This window comes from Phyllostomus discolor, chromosome 3, assembly GCF_004126475.2.
Source record: "Phyllostomus discolor isolate MPI-MPIP mPhyDis1 chromosome 3, mPhyDis1.pri.v3, whole genome shotgun sequence".
NCBI classification, from domain to species: Eukaryota; Metazoa; Chordata; class Mammalia; order Chiroptera; family Phyllostomidae; genus Phyllostomus; species Phyllostomus discolor.
In genome coordinates this window covers 43,572,790-43,594,911 of record NC_040905.2, presented here as the reverse complement: position 1 = coordinate 43,594,911, position 22,122 = coordinate 43,572,790, and the positions used below count along the sequence as shown (strand labels likewise).

Genomic DNA, 22,122 nt, shown 5'->3' with positions numbered 1-22,122 from the left:
GAGAGGAGGAGGGAGGGAGAAAGAGAGGGAGAGAAACATCAGTGTGTGGTTCCCTCTCATATTCCCCCTACTGGGGACCTGGCCTGCAACCCAGGCATGTGCCCTGACTAGGAATCAAAACAGTGACACTTTGGTTCACAGGCCGGCACTCAATCCACTGAGCCACACCAGCCAGGGCAAGACATTATTTTAAACAGTCAATTCTCCCTCAGATTTAAACAATTTTATTTACTTATCATTCCTTCTAGTATCTCAAGTCTTCTTGAAAGGATCATTTTCTTCTAAAAAAAAATACTACATCCAAAAAGTTCCTTTAGTAAGTGTGTGTTGCTAATAAATTCTCTCAATTTTTGTTTGTCTAAAAACATCTAACTTTTCCCATAATTTTAAAAGAGAAGATTACTGGATTTGTGAATCTATGAGAGTATATATTCCCAGAATACTATTCTACTGCCTTCTGTTGTTCCTACTAAGAAAACACCCATTGGTGTAGTTGTTTTTCCTTGGTAAGTAATTTATCTTTTTCTTCTGGCTACTTTTAAAATCCCCTTATTTTTCATGATGTGAATCATGTGTATCAAGATATAGGTATAATTTTACTTAATTGACTTGAGATTTTATGTTTCCTGGGTCTGAAAATTTGTATCTTTCATCAGTCCTAAAATTTATGTAGCTATTATCATGTACCACTTTTCTGCATTGTCTGTGTTTAACTTCTTTTAGAAATTCAATTAAAGGTAATTTAGGCTTTATCCTATGTTCTGTTCCTCTTTTATACTCTTCCTCTTGATCTATCTTTGCTGAGTTCCGTGTAATTTCTTTTAGATCTTTTAGTTCACTGACTCTCACCTCACCTGAGTCTAACCTGTTCTTTAATTTACTGACCGAGTTTCTATTTATTTATTTATTTATTTATTTGCAGAATGTTAAGGTTTTATTAACACAGATACAATGTGTACACAATCTGTCTGTTCATTTTCCTTGCTGCACAGCCTGGCATTGGGACTGGTGGCTCTCATGGCCAGTGGGTCTGCTCCATCCACAGTGACTTTGTGGTTCTTCGAGGAGACGTTGTGAGCAATCCCGGCACAGTAGGGTTTGTTGCACATCAGCAGCACTTCAAGCTCCTTGACACTGCGGACCAGGAACTTCCCAGAGCCGCTGGGCAACACGTGCGTGCTTTGTTTTCTTGTTGCTCCCTTATCAGTGCCTCTGGGTTTCTGTCAGTTCCGCTTAATTTTAATTTTGACATAACGGTCAGACTCGTGCCGAATGAGCTTCTTGGTCCTCTTTTTGATGATCTCAGACCCCAGGGTCTGAGGGCAGCCATGGTGCGGAGTAAGAGATGGCTGCCACCTCCATAGGCAGCACCAAGGAAGTCAGTTTATTTTTTTTATAGCTTTGTTGTGGCCTTTACATAAAATAAACCACACACATTTAAAGTATACAGTGTGTTAGGTTTTGACACATGTACATCTGTGTACGTCCGTGGAATCACCACACAATCAAAATAACGGGCACGTGTGCCCCCTGTCACCACCAGGTTTCCTCTTACACCTCTGTAACCCTCCTCTCCTGCTTCCGCCCACCCTCCCAAAGTCCCAGGCAACGCTGATGTGCTTTCTGTCATTGTAGATTAGTGTGCATTTTCTAAAATTTTATGCAATAAAATCATGTTTAAACCACTTTCCACAAAATTCTCAGGTCGGTGTGTCTTGGATTGCATGGAAAGTGTGAATTAGGGCCTCAGAGGTGTGAGGGCTGACTTAGTAGTTTGGAACCTCAGGGGTAGCATCCCAGCTGTTGATCTTCGCCAGGTGCGTTACTTTCTAGTCAGTTCACCTATTCACTGCAAGCGTAGCCCTAGCTGGTCCTGACTTTACTTGAGGGTCTCCGAGACCGTTTGTTATCTCACAGAGACCTTGGTCTTATCCTCTGTCCCCTGTGAGCCAGTAAAACCAAAGCTCTGGGTCCCTGGGGACCTGCAGTGCCCTTGGGTGGCTGCTACCATCCCTGCTCCCTTAGACATTCACGCTTTATGCTTCTGTCTTGCCTCTGGCCTCTGACAATTACATCCGCCTTCTTGAAAGCTCAGAGATATATATATATATTTTTTTAATAACAGCTTTATTGAGATTTATTCACACACCATAAAATACACCCTTTCATATGTACGACTTCATGGTTTTAGAACATTCACAAGCTGTGCAACCAAGCTCAGTCCTATTGGAAAGAAACTTTGGAAATATTTAAGTGTTTTTATAGTAGGAGGAATGTTTTAAAGGACATTTAGTCCCGCCTTATTCCAGAAACAAAATTCCGTTTAATATATTCTTCAAGCTTAGGAGGAATATCCAAGACTTTTTTTGTGTTCCCTCCACGGTGTTTTTCAAATATAACCCCTCTAGGCCATGGATCATGAGCAGCGCCCCACAGTCTCCTGGGGCTTTGTTTAACAATCTCCATCCCTCTGGTGTCACCTCAAACCTACAGAATTAGGATTGCCCTCTGGGCGTGAGGTTAGGAATCTGGAGTTTTAAAGCCCCTCAGATGATTCAAATCCTCAACCAGGTTTATGAAGCATTACACCCCTATATGTGAAATAGTGTAGGGCCCTCAACGTGTATGTCCTTAGATCACCAGTGGTATTGTTTTCTCCAAACAAGAAGGGCATTTTGCACTGGTTTACATGTCATTTTCTGGACATAATCTACATTATCTGTACAGCTTTTGTGTTTTGTTAAATGAAGAATTTTTCAGATCCGTTTTCTGTATAGTCTTTGTCATGTGTACTCCCGAGGAGCTGGATGACAGGCAAGAAAGCATCTTCTCTAGCACATCCCTTTGAATGGAACCTGGGTGCCTGCTGTCCCCTCAGTGAAACATGAAGTGCGCCTTTGACTGTCGAAGCCCACAGTCCAGAAGCCTGTGGCGCTGGCCCTCTGCGGGGCGCAGCTGCCGCAGCTCTCCTGGCCAGCCCTGCTCCATGCAGTCTTCTGCCTCGTTCATCACGCCAGCACTATCATCTGAGGTGATTGGTCACCTATTCTATTTAGCAGCAAACCTTCCTCTGACTTGCAATATGCAGATGTTATTCATCAGAGGCTAGGCCTGCAGCTGTTGCCCTTTTGAGGCCCCAGCTGATTTCACTTGGCTGAAGATGTCTTGGCGTGAAGGCTTAGAATGGAATCTTGAGTTACCACACTGATCCAGCGTTTAGGTCTACATTGTGCCCTAAGTGAAATCCACAAGGAAATGGAGGCCGTTTTAATTAGGCCAGTAGATCCTGATCCACATTTTTTGAAGTTAAAGTTTAAATTTGGAGTAAGGGTACATAATTTTTTATAATGCCTATCATCTCAACACAAGGGCCTCTGTTATGAAGGGATTATAAAGATTTGGTATCATGGAAGTGCTGTTTCATGTTCTGTGAGCAAATAGATGTAACAGTGTTAATTTGCCTTAGAGTGAAGAGGTTTTAGGGACACCTTTGTGTGTTTGTGTGGCTGCGGGGGTGGGGGAGGTGTCTTTACCATTCTTTAATCACTTGGTGTTAATGCCTCTAAGATAGTCATAAGAAAAGCCAATTACTTTTATATCATAGTAAATTTTGGGGATTTTGAAAAGTTGGTTTCCCCTAGTAGCTACGTAATCCTTGAGATCATTACGCCCAAGAAAGGAGAGGTAAAAGGCTAAATACACTGCAGCAGGGGCTTCAACAAATACGTGTCTATTGATTACCTCTGTCTCCTTGTTACTTGATGCTGGTTTCTTCCACTAGGGAGAAAAAACAATAACAACAGAAAAAAAAAACATAAAAAAACCCCTTGGAAATCCAGTTACTTCTTTTTCCTTCCTCCCACTCGTTTCCATTCTTTTCTTCCTCCCTCTCTCCCTTTCTTTCTTATATTATTCATTTCTTTAGGTATTTATTAGGTACCTTTTTATAAAATATTTTATTTTATTTTATTTTTAGAGAGAAAGGAAGGAGAAAGAGAAGGAGAGAAACATCAGTGTGTGGTTGCCTCTCAAGTCCCCCCTACTGGGAACCTGGCCCACAACCCAGGCATGTGCCCTGACTGGGAATCGATCCAGAACCTTTTGGTTCACAGGCTAGCGCTCAATCCACTGAGCCACACCAGTCACTGCTGTTGAGTGCCTTTTATGGAGCTGTTACAGACTGAGAATTTATCACTCAGTCGATTCCTTGCCTTTATGGATTTTACTTATAAGCATGAGAGAGAGAGAGGGAAGGGTGGGAAAGAGGGAGGGAGGGAGGGAGGAAGGGAAGGAAGGGAGGGAGGGAGGGAGCGAGGGAGGAAGGAGAAAAGAAGAGAAGAGAAAAAAGAAAAGAAAAATACACAGACCAGCTTATAGGCATTTGCAAGTCATAGGAAATATTTTGTATTTTATTCTAAGTTTGATAGTGTTACGGGAGAAACTCCCAGAAACTGAGTTCTTCTCGCCGATGCGGTAAAGAATTACAGGCCAGCAAGCCTACAAGCATGCATGCAAAGTTCATTAGCACTAAGTTCTAATAGGAAAGCAAAGCAAAGGTGCTAGAGCAGGGGTGGCAAGAGTAGGGTGGCCAGAGGCTGGATGGCCAGCACCCTGATGGCTAGAGGCAAGGTGGCTAGAAGCCGGGTGGTCAAAAAGGGTAGCCAGGGTCCCCACCACTGGCCAGAGGCTGGCTGGCTAGGGGTCTGTCCCCTGTGGGGCAAGAGAGCCACGAGACCAAGAGAAAAGGCCAGGAGAGGAGGCCAAGAGAGAGTCATTTGATCTGAGGACTTAATATATTTGAGGTGGGGGTGAAGAAGTTACATATTGATTGATGGATAAAGGTGGTGCCAGCTTCCCCAGGGAGATGTGACTACCCAAATGTAGGTGTGAGTGGGGGGTCTGCTAGCCGGAATCCTTATCTTGCTCTACAGTCTGTGTGTTCATTTTGCATAGGTGATGAGAGGCAGGCAATTGACCAAAGTCGTTTTATGGTTTTTTTCTTTGGGTACTGCAGACTCCCTCCCTGCTCCCTTCCAGGCCTCGGGGTAAATACACAGTCTCAAGGTTTTCCTTTTTCCAGCCAGTGGAAGTGATATACACTTTCAAGGGCTCCCCCACACACACTATCATAGTTTCACTTGTTGTTCCAGACGCCTGGCAGCCTTATCGGACCAGGGTCAGGATGACTGGGTCATCATGTGAGCTTTTGCTTCCAGCCTCCTGTGTTAAATTCTTTGTTAGAGTGTAATGTTGAGGTCCCTGCCTTATTTCCCCTCTGGCTGCTCATTCCACCCTAACAACAAGAGGCTATTAGCTGGTTAAGAAAAGAGAATGACAGGATGTGATTTATCTTTTTTTATAATATATTTTATTGATTATGCTATTACAATTGCCCGATTTTCCTCTTTTGCCCCCTTCCATGAGGTACTCCCCATTCCCTCCAGCAATCCCCCCTTAATTCATGTCTGTAGGCCATGCACATAAGTTCTTTGGCTACTCCATTTTCTATACTGTTCTTAACATCCTCCTGTCTATTTTTTCACCCTCTATTTTTTATTGTTCTTCAAGTACCATTGTCTCTGTTTCCTCCTCACCACTCCCACCCATCCAGCCATCCCCACCTCCCACCCTCAATCCTATCCCCCTTTGGCTTTGTCCGTGTATCCTCTATACATGTTCCTTGACAACCCTCCCCACTTTTCCCTCTGTAATCCCCTCCCCCTCCCCTCTGGTTACTGTCAGATTGTTCTCTATTTCAATGTCTCTGGTTATATTTTGCTTATTTGTTTTGTTGATTAGGTTCCACTTACAGGTGAGATCATATGGTATTTGTCTTTCACCACCTGGCTTATTTCACTTAGCATAATGCACTCCAGAGGATGTGATTTATCTTTTAAAAGGCTATGTGGTGAGGTGACTAGTCAGGAGGGGAGAGATGTTGGTGGCCTAGCAGTGGTAGTGGCAAGAAAGAATTATATTTCAAATCTGGAGCATAAAATTTGCTGACAAATGGTTATAGAGTATGAAAAACAATGGGGTCAAAAATAACACCTAGATCTTTGGCCTGAGTGAACCACTGAAGGTAGTAGTTACTTACTGAGATGGGAAAGGCTTGGAGAAAAGCAGGTTCAGAGTGGAAGGCTGGAGAATGAAGAGGACATGTAATGTTTAGTTACCTATTAGACACTCAAATGGAGATGTTACCTTTGCTGTTGGAAATACATGTCTGGAGTTACAGGCAGGAGGCAGGATAAACATGTAAGTGTGGAGTCAGTAATCTATAGATGATGATTAAGGCTCTTGGAGTGTGTGAGTGAAGAGAAGAGTCAACTGTTCAGACTTAGGGTAATCTAACATTTAGGACTCAAGAAGATTCAGGGACCCTACAAAGGAACCCGAGAGAGAGAAAGGAGTATTTCACAAAGGTCAACTATATCAAATGCTCATGAGCAGCCAAGAAAAGAATTTGCCACTGGATTTAACAATGGGGAGGAGGGCACTGGGATTAGCAGTGGTGGGAACCAGAATCTGATGTGAGAGAGTTCAAGTGAGAATGGCACTAAGGAAGCAGTCACCGTTGTATCGGGTATGACTCTTTTGAGTTGTCTTGCTGCTGACAGGGGCAGAGCACAGGAGAATTAGAGGGAGGAGATAGGATGTCAAGGGAGGTTGTTGTTTTTCGGTTTGCTTAATAAAGTTTATCCTTTGTAAAAAAAAAAAAAAAGAAGAACAAGAAGAAGGAAGATTATATGGGCTCCAATGCTAGTAGCCTGGCAGAGTTGGTGGTAGGAGAATGAAGTTCTCCTTTGATTGTGTTTTGTACTCAGAAATAAGACGACACAAAATCAGGAGCTGAGGGTGAGAGTGAGGGGAGGGGGGGGAAGTATGTTGTAAGTTAGAGAAACAATGTAAAGATGTGAAACAATCAATTTGGAAATACATGTTGCCTAGGATTTTAAATATTTTTAGACTGAGATAACAGCATAGTCTCAGGAATACCAAGTATTCGTGTGGATGTTCTACTAAAAGAAACTACAATAGGATTAGTCCAGGCTGAGAATCACTAAGTGTGGCCTGGGTGCCTTCTCTGATTTGTTCAGGGAAAATATAAGTCTTTTGATAAATTCCAATTAAAAAAATTTTTTGAATAACTAATTATTTACCTGGTTCAAAATGCAAAAGGAATTAATATGCAAACAGTGAAGACTACTCTTCCCTTGGCCTCTGACCGCATACTCCTTCCAGTAGAGTCTGTCAGTAATAACACTTTCTTGTGTCTCCTTCCACAGACACTTTATTGATACATTTTTTAAAAACTAAATATGTGCTAGCATTTTAAACATTATCCTTACCACACTTAAATAAATCAGTTTTAAATGTTACTAATATTTTTATCCTCTTTAATTTATACAAAAATAATGTATAGAAAGAGCAAGAAAGTGCATCTGTTCTAATACTGGTTCCATAATGGCGGCAGCCATCTGGCAGGAGTTGTATCTGTTAGGTTTTCCATGGTGAACATGTATATGTAACAAGCTTCTTTTTTCTTCTTTGTCTTCGCAGCTGATCTAGCATCTTTAATGGATAAGACATATGAGAGAAAGTTGCCGGTTAGTTCTTTAACAATAGCACGGGTAAGAAAACTTAAATATATGTATTTTTAAAGAAGAAGGTGGGAGAAAACAAGAAAGGTTCTTTATATAGATGAGGCTGTGCAAGTAAAGAATATCTTTCATAGGAAATATTTTTCCAGAGCATGGTATGTTTTTGTAGTTACTAATAGATATTTTATGATGAAGTAACAAATTTCTTTGACTGAAATAAAAGCTGATTTACCAGATTCTGATGTCAGTGATCATTGTTACATATCTGATTTATTTTAAGTTTTCCGGGATATGGTATTCTGTCATATAATACCATGATTTTTTTTTTGGCTTGTACACCCATCAGAGGAATCATATTTATTTGTTAATAGTGGGAGTTATTTTTGGCTGAGAAAGTCTTTAAAAGAATGTGTGTTAATGCAGAGCAATGGAATAGAGAATAATATTAGGCTAGGAATCAGGAACAGTAAGCGATAGTAACCATTGCTGAACACCTTCTATGCCATCTATTGTACCGGTTTCTTAACATACATTATCTCATATGTTAATTTTTACAGTGCCGTAGGTGACAGCATTATTATCTCCTTTTACATACAAGACTCAGAATGATTGATACATTTCTCAAGTTCACCATGGTCCTAAGTGGAAAAATTGGGATTCAAACCCAGGTCTCTGTGACATTGAAGTTTTTTCCCCTCAAATAAATACCTGAGCTTGTATTTATCGTGAATTAACTTTGTGACATTGGGCAGTTGGGCCCCTCTCACTTTCTCCATTTCCTAAATGAGGACAGTAGTAATCTCCCTTGCAGGGCTGATGCAACACTAAAAGGAGATCTTAGTTGTGAAAGCTCTTTGTAGGAATTAATGGCACCATAAAATTCAATGTTATTGTTAAATCTAGAAGAGGAAAAGGAAAGAAACTATTGTTTTTAGTCTGGGTTCTTTCTATTTCCTGATATTCTCCCTTTAGTAGGGGGAGAGGTTAACTATGTCTAAACTTAACTTTTATGGATTCAAAATGTTCACATTGAAGGGGAATGGAAAAACCATTGGTTCTTCCCTTACATGATGGATAAAATCTCTGTTGTCATAATACCTGATACTGGTTTAGGCAGCTCTGCAGAATTGAAAAAGCTTTCATACACATTTTCTCATTGGAGCCTCAGACCATTGAGGCAGGTGCCTTTATTCTATCTGTGCAGATGGAGCAACTAAGTTCCAGAGGGGCCATGCCATCTGTTTAGGCCACACAGCGAGCCATCAGGAGAGCTAGTCCTCAACCTCAGGTGCCTGTGTTTGCACCATATTTATCCTCCCCTTCATGGGATTTCTCAAACAAGTAAGTCGGAGGCATTTTTAGAAAGTCTGCCCCTTTTTACTGTCCCTCTTTATGAGGTTTTAATTCTACTTACCACATGCATTACCTTCTAAATCTGTCTTTCTGAGTCTCTACTTTAGGGTAGAATCTATCCTTGGAATAGCCCTTTGTGTTTGCTTGTTTGGTTTAGCACTAAGGAGCACACTCACAGATTTTATGGTGCAAAGGGAGACTTAGTTCGTTGACTGGTCCATAGCAGAACCTAAGTGAGAGTAAGAAAAGTGGTTCCAAGATTGAGTTCTCTAATTTAGATTTTCATCTCTTGAGCCGTATTTTTTAGCCATTAGAGTTTTCAACCTTTCAGATACCAGTTTTCGACCTTTAGATACATCTTTTCATGACCAAAGTTGCTCTATACGAAGAAAAAGATAAACCACTGGGTGTTTTTTGTTTGAATTAGCACAAAGAGATTTCAAGGATGGAGTCATACCATGTGAACCTTGTTCCAATAGAATAGGTGTTTGGTCTTTTTTAAGATTATTGTGTGAATTAGGCCCAATATATGGCATAATTTGTATTCAACCAAAAGTTTCTTTTTTTGTCTTTTAGTTTGTGGACAACATTTCATCTCGAGAAGAGATAGATCATGCAGAGTATTACTTGTACAAGTAAGTTTGCCATTTCATTGGGCTATGTACCCTCCTATTTCCTACCTCCTTTTAACACAAAAGGTAGTATGTATTATATATAATTTTCAACACCTGGCTTTTTAAGTATATGTTTTGGAAATTTTTCCCTATATGTATATAGACAGCTTCCTCATTTTTTATATCTACATAATATTCCATACCATGAATATAGTATTTAAATCAGTCCCCTGTTGATGGGTCTTTAGTTGTTTGCTCTCTCTTTTCATATTATAAACAATGTAGTAATTAATAACCTTATACATATGTAATTTTGCACATAAGTCTCATAAGTACTTATGTTTGTAATTTCAGTAACTATTTCCAAATTGCTTTACTTTGCAGTTTTAACCAGTTTATGTTCTCACTGGCAGTATATAAGGGAGGCCCGTTTTTACAGCTCAGCCAATAGGAGTCACACTTTTGGATTTTTTTTGATAATCTGATAGATGAAAAATTATATATTTATCTCTTCTTTTTTATTCAGAGGTAAATATACTCTATATGTACTACTTGGCACCTGTTATTAATTAATACTGTATTTAAAATGTTTCTGTACTACGAGTTACTTCATTCTTTCTCTCAGCTGTGAGCAGCCCTACTGTGAACTGCACACAGATACACCCACCCATGTGCACAAGAAGCATGTTCAGTACAGCACCATCTACAGCAGCAAACGCCTGGGATAACCTCAGACTCTTTAAGTGACTGGCCAAATAAATGATGGCTTATCCTTATAGTTGATATTCCACCTATCAAATACCTGTCTAAATTGTACCTTACAACTAACTTTTTATTGTGTTTCCTTATTGTGATTTTAAAAATCTAATGTATGGTTTGTCCCAATTCTTTGGTTCCAAAAATAGCCTCCGGTTGAAATTTAAAGTGTTTCCAGTAAGCATTGCATTAGAATTTCCCATTTGATCCTACTTTGTTTTGATCAAGAAAGTTTCAATTATGTCCATCTGGGTGCATTTTTAAAAGCTTTTCTTATATTAGTGAAAACTTACTCAATTTTCTTTTATTTCATTTTCAAAATAGTAATGAGACTTTTTTTCCTGTCTGAATTGGGTGAATTCTACCACCTTTTTGCTGTTTTCAGTTTAAATATACATGTCAAGTAGATTAGATTCCATGCTGTAAAGAAACCTTTATTTTAAACCTAAGATTGCCTTTAACAGTGTCCTAAGTTTAAATTCTAGGTCCTGAAGTTGTAACTGTAAGTGCCCTCCTACGCTTCATTAAGATAAACATGAAAGGATCCTTTGATGAGAGCAAGCCTTGACTTCCTTCAGTGGTTCTTTGGCCTTGGTGGGCTCCTTTGATAGTTATTTTTGCCTGTGGCGAAAGGTGTATTTGGACTGGCATCTGCCCAATTCTCATTCTTTTGCTTTATTTACGGCAAATGGAGAAAATAGTTCGAACATCCAAGTAGAAACTATTTCGTAGAATTCTGTCCTGTGGGACACAGTGCCACAGTCTTGGAAGAAATGAGTACTGGTTTTCTTCTGTCCCAAAGTACCTCTGTAACATATCATTGGTTTCAGTGGTTCAGCATTCAGCGCGTGTTCACTGAGCGTCTAGTGGGTGCCCAGCCTCTGTCCGAAGTGCTGGACATACAGTGATGAGTAAGTGATGAATTAAGTGTTAACTGAGAAATGTAAGCCCTACCCCTAAGGTCTTCTGTAAGTAAATCATCACATGATGTCCAGTTTCATATGGCCCAGGGTCTTACAGAAAGTTCCACAAAATCTCTATTTCCTATTTTCGTGTAGATCATACAAAAGACTTTTGTCCATCTTAAATCTGAGCCTCTGTTTAATTTGTCACCCTATCCTTTGCTTAATTAAAACTAATGTTTTAACTGTGGCATCACTTTTTTATTCCTATTCTTTCTTCTCCTTCCATTAAAGAAAATTAGCTCTCTTTTCCTCAGCATATTTTTTAAAGAAAGAAGTATTTTATGACTTCTTAAGATGAATATGATACATATGTAAGACTAAGTGTAACTCCATAAAGCTGCATACAGATGTAGATAATGGAGGTTGGATGGATTCACTCATTAGCTAAGAGTCTCATTCCTGCTTTCCAAGCTCAGAGAATAAATACAAAACACAGTAATGCCTCAGCAAAATGAAAAGTTACAGTTGTGAACCCCAGTCTTGGGGTTTACCTCCATTAGCTGCAATCAGGAGGGTTAATCCTGAAGACACCGAAGGCCTGTGCTGTTTCTACCTGCTAGGTCTTCGGCATGCCATGGTTGCAATGCCAGTGTCTCTACATGGGATGACTTTACACATCTCAGCGTCAGCTTACAATCACAGGTCTAGAATGAAGAGGAAATATAGAGGCTCTTTCTTAATCCTACAACTAGCCGCTTTTTGCTGATCTGCCTTGAGGATTTCTCATTTCCCAGCCAGTACCAGCCTGAGGGTAAGGCCGGCAGCAGGACTTCGGGCTGCCACCTCTGTCATTAGCTCAACTCTTTCCCGCCTTGGTCTGTGGAGATCAGACACTGCACACCCAGTGTAGCTGCAACAAGGTCGTGTCTTCTAGTGATCAAATCTCCCCAGTGATTATGTAAAGAGCATTAGAGCCAAAGAGGTGTGGACACCTTGAGTGATCCTTGGAGAGCGGATTGTGCCTCTGCCATTGTATCAGGTGCTCAGGTAAGCAGTTCCAGGTTCCAGCAATTCAGGATGCTGCTGACATGTGCCAGCTTGTTATCCCATGCTGTCATCCCAGGAGAGCTTTCAGCTTTTGAATCCCCTGAAATCTGAAGGTTTAAAAGTGTAGGGGCTTCAATATTTAACAGTCCCAGGGATCTTTTAAGGAGAGCTGGAAAGGCTGCTTTTCAGACGGCAGGAGGGAGAACAAATATGTAGCCACCTGTTTGGGCCGTTCTGTGCGCTGCTGGCTGGAGCCCACTGCCCTTTGATCCGCTGCGTCCTGCTGCTTCTGAGTAAAGCCTGGAAACTCCAAGAAAAAGGAAATGACCCTTTAAAAAAATTTTATTTATTTATTTTTAAAGAGGGAAGAGAGGGAGAGAGAGAGAGAGAAACACCAATGTGCCGTTGCTGGGGGCCGTGGCCTGCAACCCAGGCATGCGCCCTGACTGGGAATTGAACCTGCAACACTTTGATTCGCAGCCCGTGCTCAATCCACTGAGCTATGCCAGCCAGGTGGAAATGATCCTTTAAACAAAAGAATAATGTGAAGTAAAGATGATTAAGGCAGTTAATAGCAGAAACTATACAGGTTGGCAATTAAAAAAAAACCTGTTAATACTCTACATAGTCTAAAGGGAAAATAAACCAAGAGTAAAAATGATTAAAACTGTAAAAAGGCTAAATGGAAGTAAAATAAACAAAATGTGAAAGCTAAGAGACAAGAAGGCAAGGCATGCTAACAACTGTTAGGCTGCAACAAAATACAGAACATGATTAAAATAAGAGAATAAAAACATGGTAAATAAATAAAACGAGATAAGAAGGACCCGATCCAGGAACTTCATACAATATGTGTAGACATGGCTAGGCGGGTGGGAAAACAGGCCAAGAAGGAAACAGGGAGAGTGCACCTGAAGGGCTTGTATGGGACCAGAGCAGGACGAGAGCACCGTGGAGCAGGAGGGAACTGAAGTGAGGGACTAAGAGGAAATCCCATGTATCTCGTTGTTTGTCTTCTAAGAACCATCATCTTAGCTTCTCCCTCCACAAAATATCCCCTTTTGGGATCGGTCAGCTTGAGGCTGTGTTATTTTATAGTGAGCTTATCTAGAGTATCCCTGTATCATTTTGTGGAATCACTGTTCTGGGCCACCTACTTGATTGTACTGAGCTCAGCACCTCCCAAGCCCATGTGTGCAGAGAAGTGAGCCCTGAGGCAGGCTCTGTGTCTCCCTTTTTAGGAGATAAAACTGCATGTAAAATTGTAGCATCAGTAAAATCCACTATTTCCATGATTATAACAAGCTTTAACAGATCCTTATAAGAATATTCAATTATTACATTAATAGAATGCAAACTCAAGCCATAAAAATTCCATCTTTCCTTGTGGTATCCTCCTCTTCACCAAGGATGTTTGCAAATTACATTGTGAAAGGCTTATTTAGACTTTCAAATCATATTGGGACCACGGCAGTTGAGAGATACATGAAATTAAACATGTTCCTTTTCCTATCAGAGCACCAACAATCAGAACTGGTAATTTAGTCTGCATCATAACAGTCATTCCGAAAGGATAAGTGATAGAAATCTAAACATATGTAGCATATTCTGTCTTAAGAATATAACATTTTTTAAAAAGTGGGCTTTTGGTTTTTAGCTGAATTAACTGTCATGCAGTAAAAAAAGATTGTTGCCGAGCTCCATAGGAAGGTTTCTCTTCCTCAGAATACAGTTCTGTGTTGTCATGGAGAGTGGCATGCCACCCATTAATGAGAGGAAGTCAAGGTTGCTTTGCAGGCTGTGTGCTGCCAATACATTCATCCAGGCTGTGCCTTGGCCTCGGGCATCTTTCATCAGTTGTTCACCTGACCTGGCAGCTACGAGGCATCCCTGGTTGGAGACGGATGGCAGGTCAGGAACAGCTGGGGTGAGGCAGATGGCAGCCTGCGTGTCTCCAGGTCCCAGTTGGCAGCGAGCCTAAAAAGGAAGAACCAAAATAACTTCACTTTAAACAAGCAAAAATATTCTGATGCTTCCTTGGAAGGTGAGCATACTACCCTAAGGGCCTGTATTGTAAGAATGCACATCTGCTTGTAGAGAGAGAGGAGTAAGGGGTTTACTGGGACAAAACAGCATTCATGAGTTGAAGCAGTAATAGTTTTCCTTTGAGGGCATCGAAATTGTTTGTGTGTTACAGCAATGAGAGGAAGTTAAAGTGTTTTCTGTTAGCATATTGCTAGCTCTCATTATGTTTGAACATTATTGGGAAACGAGTAAGAGTCTAAGGGGAGTTAAATGACTCTTAGAGCATTTTTAGAGACTCTAATATTGCCAAGTGCTTTATTTAGCTCTTTGCTGATCCTTACCTTGGGCCTGGGAGAGGTTCTTAGTGTTAATGTGCGCTAGAGAATAGCTGATTGCCAGGGGCATTGTCCTGGCCTTGTCAGAGGCTCAGTGGAGCTTTGTGATGGGAGTTAGAGTGAGAACCCTCAGCTTCCCAGCCTTTAGACTTGGTACTTCTCTCCCTACTGCTCTTGTTTCATCGTGGAGCCCAGCCATGGAAGGCATGTAAGGAGTGTAGGGGGAACCTTCAAGGGTATTTTCCTGGCTTTAATTTTAACATTCCACCTAATTTCCCAGAGTGGTCTCACACCTTGGATAGCTCCTCTCTTTTATTCCTCCAGTGCGATGAATGGGTCTCCTGAAGGTTTTGATCCTAGGAGTCCATAGCAGTCCACGCTGCTGCAAACACCTGTGTACAAGTAGGGACGTATGTTTCTATGAGACGAGGGGAATGGTAAATAAATATCTAGAACTGGAATGGCTGGAACATCCGGTAGTATGTTTTCAAAGCTCTTTTCCAGAGTGGTTATACCCGTTACAATCCCAACAACGGTTTCAGGTCCTCCACGTTTTTGCCAGCACATTTAGCTGTGTTGATAGGGTCTAGTGGTATCTCATTGTGATTTGTGTTTGCATTTGCCAGATGACTAGTGATGTTGAGCATCTTTTCATGTGCTTGTCTGCCACACATGTGTCTCCTCCGGTGAAGTGTCTGTTCACATCTTTTGCCTTTTACTGTTGTTGAGTGCTCAAGTTTTCTTACTGAGTTTTGAGATTTTTTTTTCTAATAGTCATGTTTTTTCATTCAAGTAACAGTGTTTTTCAAAGTGGTTTTTATTTTTGATGGAAGTATAGTTTGTCAGTTTTTTTCTTTTATGGATTGTGCTTTTGATGACAACAAAGGCATTGTTGCCTAACACAACATCACATGGATTTTTCTCCTATGTTTTGTTTTAGAAGTGTCATAGTTTTACTTTTCAGTTGGAACTGTGATCCATTCTGAATTGCTGGTTTTTACAGTATGAGGTAAAGATCAAAGTTAATTCTGTAGCATAAGAATTCCTAGTTGTATCAGCACCATTTGTTGAAAAGAATATTCTTTCTGCACTGAATTCCCTTTGAGTCTCTGTCAATAATCAGTTGTTCATATACCATTTGTGAGTCTATTTTTGGTCTGTTTTGTTTAGTCTCTCACTCAACCTTACTGACTTAAATGGTGGAATTGAAGTTTCAGCCGCATTAACTGTGAATATTGAAAGAAAAAACTAATAGATGTTACCAGACATGGGACTTAAAAGGATTTGAGAGCTTAATTAGATGGATTTTAATAACTGCACAACCCTTTGTGGACTAAACCTAGAAATCTCCTACAGTTTCATATAAACTGATATATCCCAAGTCGTTTTTTCCACAGTATAAAGTCCTTTGATCCAAAAGTCCTTTTACTGGCTATTGTCATGTCTGTGAAATCACGACAAAGGTAATAGGAATTATAGTTGTAGAGCAGAGAGAAAGGCATAAGTAAATATATTGTCTTGTATTTCCTAAAGAGACCAGTAGGGTTTTGAAGATAATTAAGAGATCTTCTCAGGAGCTGGTGCACTGTTTAAGGGACAGATGAGTAGAGAAACAGAAGCTTCAAGAAGAGGTTTGTGGGGACAGAAATTTCCGTTGTTTGCTTCCTCGGTTTTGAGGCCCCTGGCAAATCAATCCCAGAGTCGTTCCAGATGCTGTGTGTCTAGGCAGGAGGACGCTGGAGGAACAAGAAGTGTTTGATGTGGCTGCTGTTATTCCCAAGATAGATTTCAGTTTTGTTTTTCTTTACCAGACAGATTTGATGCTTTTGAGGTCTCTTCTGTCTTTCTCATAGCAATGCTGATTTTAAGACAAATGGAATCACAAATCACATGGCTAGTAATGAGCAAGGCTGGGACTCAAACCCAGTCCTCCATTCCAGACCATTAAAGCACATGGACAGCGTGGTTGTTACCCACTGGCTGTCACACAGCCCAGTGACGATGCTGCCAGGAGGCGAAACTCAAGTTGGTCCTTAGTCTTCATTAATAAAAAAAGCCTGGGCAGAATTTTGATAGAACCCAAAACTATTTGTTAAAATGAGAATTGTGTGTGTCTCGTACATGTAGGTTACTGGAGCCCTCTGTTTGCTGCCTTAGCAGATAATCACAGTGGGCACGTGGGGCCTCTTACACAGTCTCCAGCTGGATGGGCTGCTGTTCCCAGAATGTTCCCCCAAGCCCCCCCCCCCTTCGCCCTGCCATCTTCTTCTGACAGAATATAACCTGTCTTGTGAGACCAGTCCCAAATCCTGCTACGTCCATGAACTTGCACGATTTTCACTGTTTGAATGTGCTCTCTCTGACCCCCTTCTACAGAATTTTCTTTAATCTAGTCAGGGGTGCTTACTTTGTTGTGTTTTTTGACTAATCAAAAATATGTGATTCTTTTTTTATTTTTTATTTGATAAGCAGTATATTACAGTAGATAAGGGTATGGCCAATGGAGCCAGTCTGCCTAGATTTGAATCCTAGATGTATCTTTATTAGCTATATGGTTAAGTTACTTGTATTCTCTACCCCTCAGTTTCCTCACTCATATATTTGGGGGTTGAAATCGTGCCTGTGCTTTGGGATAGTAATGTACAAAGAAATGAATACTCAAGGCCCTTAGAATAGTCTGGGGACAAAGAAGGACAATGCTCAATAAATTTTAGCTTTAATGTTGGCTGTACTAGATGGAACATCTTGAAAAACAAGGACTATTCCTTCCCATATTTCTCTTCTTAGGGAAAATGTACTTTAAGCTCCAGTTTTGATTTCTAAGACATGATAGTCAGTCCCCAGTTGTCTCCCCCACCCCCACCCCCACCCCAAGGGCATGAAGGTACAAAGATGGTCAGGACTCGGGACAGGGAAGAATAGGTGTTCATGAACACTAGCAGCTCAGCACCCTGATGAAAAGAATGTCATGTTTTAGAGGAAGCTGCCTGGCCCTAATCAACCGTCTCCTAAGTGTACTCGTGTTACTAGGCTTCCAGCAGCCAGAAACCAGAAGGGGGCAGCAGAAAGTCATCTGCTTCCCTTCTGTGGAGAGAAAGAACAGAAAGAAGGCCATTCCCACTTAGAAACAATCGGCACCAAAATGAATTTCTGATAAGATGTTACTGAATCAGTAATCAAACTGTAAACCAGATGCAAAAAGAGAGGTCTGCTGCAAGGACTGGGAGCATGACAGGAAAACATTTAAACAGTTGAAATGGAAATGGAGGGACTGCTGTCAGGGATTTTAGCTCCGCTGTCTAAAGTGCGCAAGAACAGTTTAGAATGTCTAAAGATGTTTAGTGTTACTGCCATTCCCCATTATTTATTTTAACTTATTGGTTTATTCCCTGCTACAGAAATTAAGAATTTCTATTTGTGTTGCCTATTGTTATATAAAAAACTGAGCTCTTAATGGCCCTGCAGGATAGGTTAAAACATACAAATTTTCCCATATTTAAAAAATTACTTTTTACTTATGAAAAAAAAGTACCACATGCTTTTTTTTTCAACTTGTAAAGGAAACATCACTCACTTTTTAGTGTTTCCTGCCAGCTTTTTTACTACATATTTCCATTTTATTTGTTTTAAACCATTTGACTCTAACTCTCAGATTTCATCTATAAATGCAATGCAATTCCAACCAAAATCTCAGCAGAATTTTTTGTGGAATCTGAGAAGATGACTGTAAAATTCAAATGAAAGAGTAAATGGCCAAGAATAACGAAGCCGGTTTTGAGAAGACTAAGATAAAGTGATTGGTTTACCAGACAGATAACAAGACTTAGAAAGCTGCAATAAATAAAATAAGATGTTGGCTCAGACAAACAGATGCGTGGAACGGAACAGAGAGCCCAGGAATGGCTCTGCACATGTACGGGAGCTCAGGTGCTCTACACAGATATGGAGGGGGAAAGAGTGGATGAGTCCATAAATGGTGTGTGGACAACTCATTATATACATGGAAAAAGTTCCTCAAACACACATGCACATTTTTAAAAGTAGATTAAACACTTATATGGAAGAAGCAAAACATAAAACTTTTAGAAATATAGGAGAGTATTTACATTTGTATGACATGTAAAGGTTTTTTTGAACAAGATACAAACATAACTAACTGATAAAAGATTGATAAATTTTGATGCATTACAATGAAAAGTATACCACAAAAGACACCATCAACAAATTGAAAGACAAGCCATTGACAAGGGAAACATTTGCCTTACATCTAACTGGCAAAGGTTAGTATCTAGACTATATCTATGGATCAATAAGGTAAGAAGAGAATCCAATAGAAAAATGGGTAGAGGACCTATTAACTCACAGAATAAAAAAACAGAGTGGCCATAAATATGTGAAAAGATGTTCTCCTTAGTGATCAGTTAAGTGGCAGTTTAAAATGCTACATATGTTCCCATTGATCAGAAACAAAAATGAAAGTCTTGACAGTCATAATTATGGCAAAGAAGAGGAGCAAGGGGAGCTTGGATTTAACTGCTGGTGGGAGTTGAAGGTTGTGTAGCCACCGGGAGGAACGGCATGGCAAGATGAAACAAAAGTGGGGATGGGCCTGGCGTTCTACTCAGTAGTGTCCTCCTAGATGGATACCTTGAAGAAACTCTGGCATGTACAAGGAATAAGTTATAAGAATAAGAATATTCCTTGTTACATTGTTTATGATAATAATGAACTGGAAGCACCTTTCCTGTTTGCCAACAGGAAGACAGACCAAGTGTGATGGACTCGTACAATGGAATGCCGTACAGCAGCAAGAAAGCGTGAACGAACTGCAGCTGTGCACACCAGCGCAGTGACCTCAAAATCATGATGAGGGGGAAAGAAGCGTGGGGAAGGATCGCTGTGCAGAATGATACCGTTTGTGTAGTTTGAAAATATGTGCAGTTCAGGCTTATATAGATACACATATAAAGTGTGAAAGCATAAAAACACGCCCAAGAATAATAAACAAAACATTCAGGGTATTATTTACCTGTGAAAAACTGGGGTAGGAATAGCATCAGGAGACGCACAAAGCGGGGCTTCAACTGTATTTATGGTTTTCTTGGTTAAAAAAGAAAAAGTCTGAAATAAGTGTGACAGGTTTTAGAATTTGATGAAGGTAGCAGTTGCGTACGTGAGTATTTTGTTCTCGGTGCTTTCCTGAGTGTTTGAATACTTTATACTGTTCTAATCTCTTTTATCATAGCAGAGAAAAAAAAACTTGTTTCCACATTTGTTAAAATACTTATTTGAACAGGTTTGAGGCCATTTCCTTCTCACAACCTTCTTGAAAAGTCCTGAGGTAAGACTGGCCACACTGCCGTCAAAGTCCACTTTGGCGAGAAAAACAGGGTGATGGGTTTGGGCCGGATGACTCCCCCTGTCTAGGTCTCAGGCCTGATACGGCTGTTTTCTGTGTTGGACCAGACACACCAGCTGACAAACGAAAAGCCATTCGCAGTTCACAGGCTGTGCAGAAACAGGCCACAGGCCAGACAGCGCCCTTCAGCCCTAGTGATCTCTCCCCTCACCTACTTCCCTTTTCTTAACCTGTTTGGAGGGAAAACTCCCAGTGTGTCTTCTCACTCATCCTTACTACTTTGTTTGGTTTTGAAGGGGAAAAAACCCAAAGACTGAAGAAGCTTCAACTCCCAGACTATCTGATTTTGCGACCTGTGGCTTGAGGAGGAACAATGAGTCGGTGGCTCTTTTGTATCCCCACATGGACATGAATAGAGTCATCGTCAGCCCTGGAGCAGGCCGTGCAGCATGTGTTCCTTTTTCTCGCAGGTTCCAGAATAAGACAGGGGACCCTGTTAGCTGGTAGACACCTAACTCACAGGAATATATTTGGTTGATACTGATAATCGGACTTTTCATTTAGGTATTTCTCTTACATAACCGCTATACAATGATTAAAGGCAGAACATTTAACTGTAATACAATACTATAATCTTATGCACAGTCTGTATTCAGATTTTGTCAGTTGCCTAATTAATGTTCTTTATGGACATTTTTTTTCGTGGTCTAGGGTCCAAACCAGGATCGCATGTTATTTTCAGTTGTCATATCTCTTTAATCTCCTTTAATTTGGAAACTGCCCCACAGCCTGTGTTTCTTGATTTTGACGTTTTTCAAGAGTGCAGGCCAGTTACTCTGTGGAACGTCCCCCAGAGTGGTCGGTCTCTCTGGTGTTCCCCAGGAAGGAGGGAGTCTGTGGGCAGGAGTGCCGCAGAAGTGATGCGGTGTTCCTCCCAGTGCGTCAGCATCAGAAGGTGCGTGTTGATAGTTGGTTCCTATGTTGGCAGTGTTAATTGTGACTGCCTTGTTAAGGTGGTATCTAAAAGATTTGCTCACTATAAATTTACTGTTTCCCCTTACAGTTAGTGAGTAATGTGTGGGGAGGTACTTTAAGATTATGAAATATTATTTCTTAACAAACTTTCACCCACTATTATTGGCATTTGATGATTTTTCCAACTGCATCATTCCCTCTGTATTTTAGTTAGCGTTCTACTGTAAGAAAGAACTTGTCCTTTTTCCTCTTTTATTTATTTATACATTCATTTCTACCATAAGGACTCATGATTTTATTTTATTCTATTCAGTAAGTTATCATATCACTCTAATGCTCAAAGTGTCCCGGATTTGATCAGTGGAGAACCTGACTCTTGCATTGTTTTGATATGCCCCCATCATCCTTCAAGCATGTTCTTATTCTCCAGCACAAAGATGTGTTTGAGTCTCACTTTATCTGCCCCAGCCCTGGAATCAGCCATTTTTTCAAAGAGCCCTGGTTCTTTTTAGAGGAGAATGGTAGTCAGAAGTCAAAATCTGCATGTCACTGTGCTTATTGCTATTGGAGTGTCACTGTTCCCAGGCTTTCTCTGTGGGCAGAGCTAGAAAATCTATCTGTCTGTCCTTCATTTATTCACCCATATATATGAGGGGGACCCCAAAAACCCAGAATTATTTTCTGGAGGGCAATGCCCTTGCAGTACAGGCTTCCCCACTAGGTGTTTAGGAAACCCTTTGTACCGTGTACCAGCTGGTGGTGTTGTGAGAGGCTGCATGGAGCTTCAGTAAACTTTTTTGAAGACTTTCAACGCATTTGCCCATGGCATGACGGGTGATTAACGAGTGTACCTGCCCACACTACGCTGAGTGTTCAGCACTTTTCGACCAAAAATCAGTGTGACCCTCATGCCGCACCCTCCCCATTCACCTGATCTCACCCAGGCAATTTTTTTCTTTCTCTGGATGAAAATGTCCTCAAAGGTAAATGTTGGAGCAGTGAAAAAAATGCCTTGATAGGAGTATTGCATCAAATGGAGAGTACTTTGAAGGTGATTGAAGTTTAAACATGTGAGAATAAATACACAATTCTTTATTAAAAAATTCTGGGCGTTTTGGATTCCCCCATCGTATATTTTACCAGGGGTGT

The 22,122-nt window shown here is 40.7% G+C and overlaps 1 protein-coding gene and 1 pseudogene across 1 annotated transcript in view; one reads left to right on the top strand and one right to left on the bottom strand.

Moving 5' to 3' along the window:
• Positions 1-22,122, top strand: part of MRPS27 (mitochondrial ribosomal protein S27) — a 78,414-nt gene that overhangs the window by 13,150 nt on the left and 43,142 nt on the right. The window contains exons 3-4 of the mRNA XM_028517877.2: positions 7,564-7,634; positions 9,534-9,592. Coding sequence (XP_028373678.1) covers positions 7,564-7,634; positions 9,534-9,592 — 130 coding nt within the window. The remainder of the gene's footprint in view (positions 1-7,563; positions 7,635-9,533; positions 9,593-22,122) is intronic.
• Positions 916-1,330, bottom strand: LOC118499461 (annotated as a pseudogene).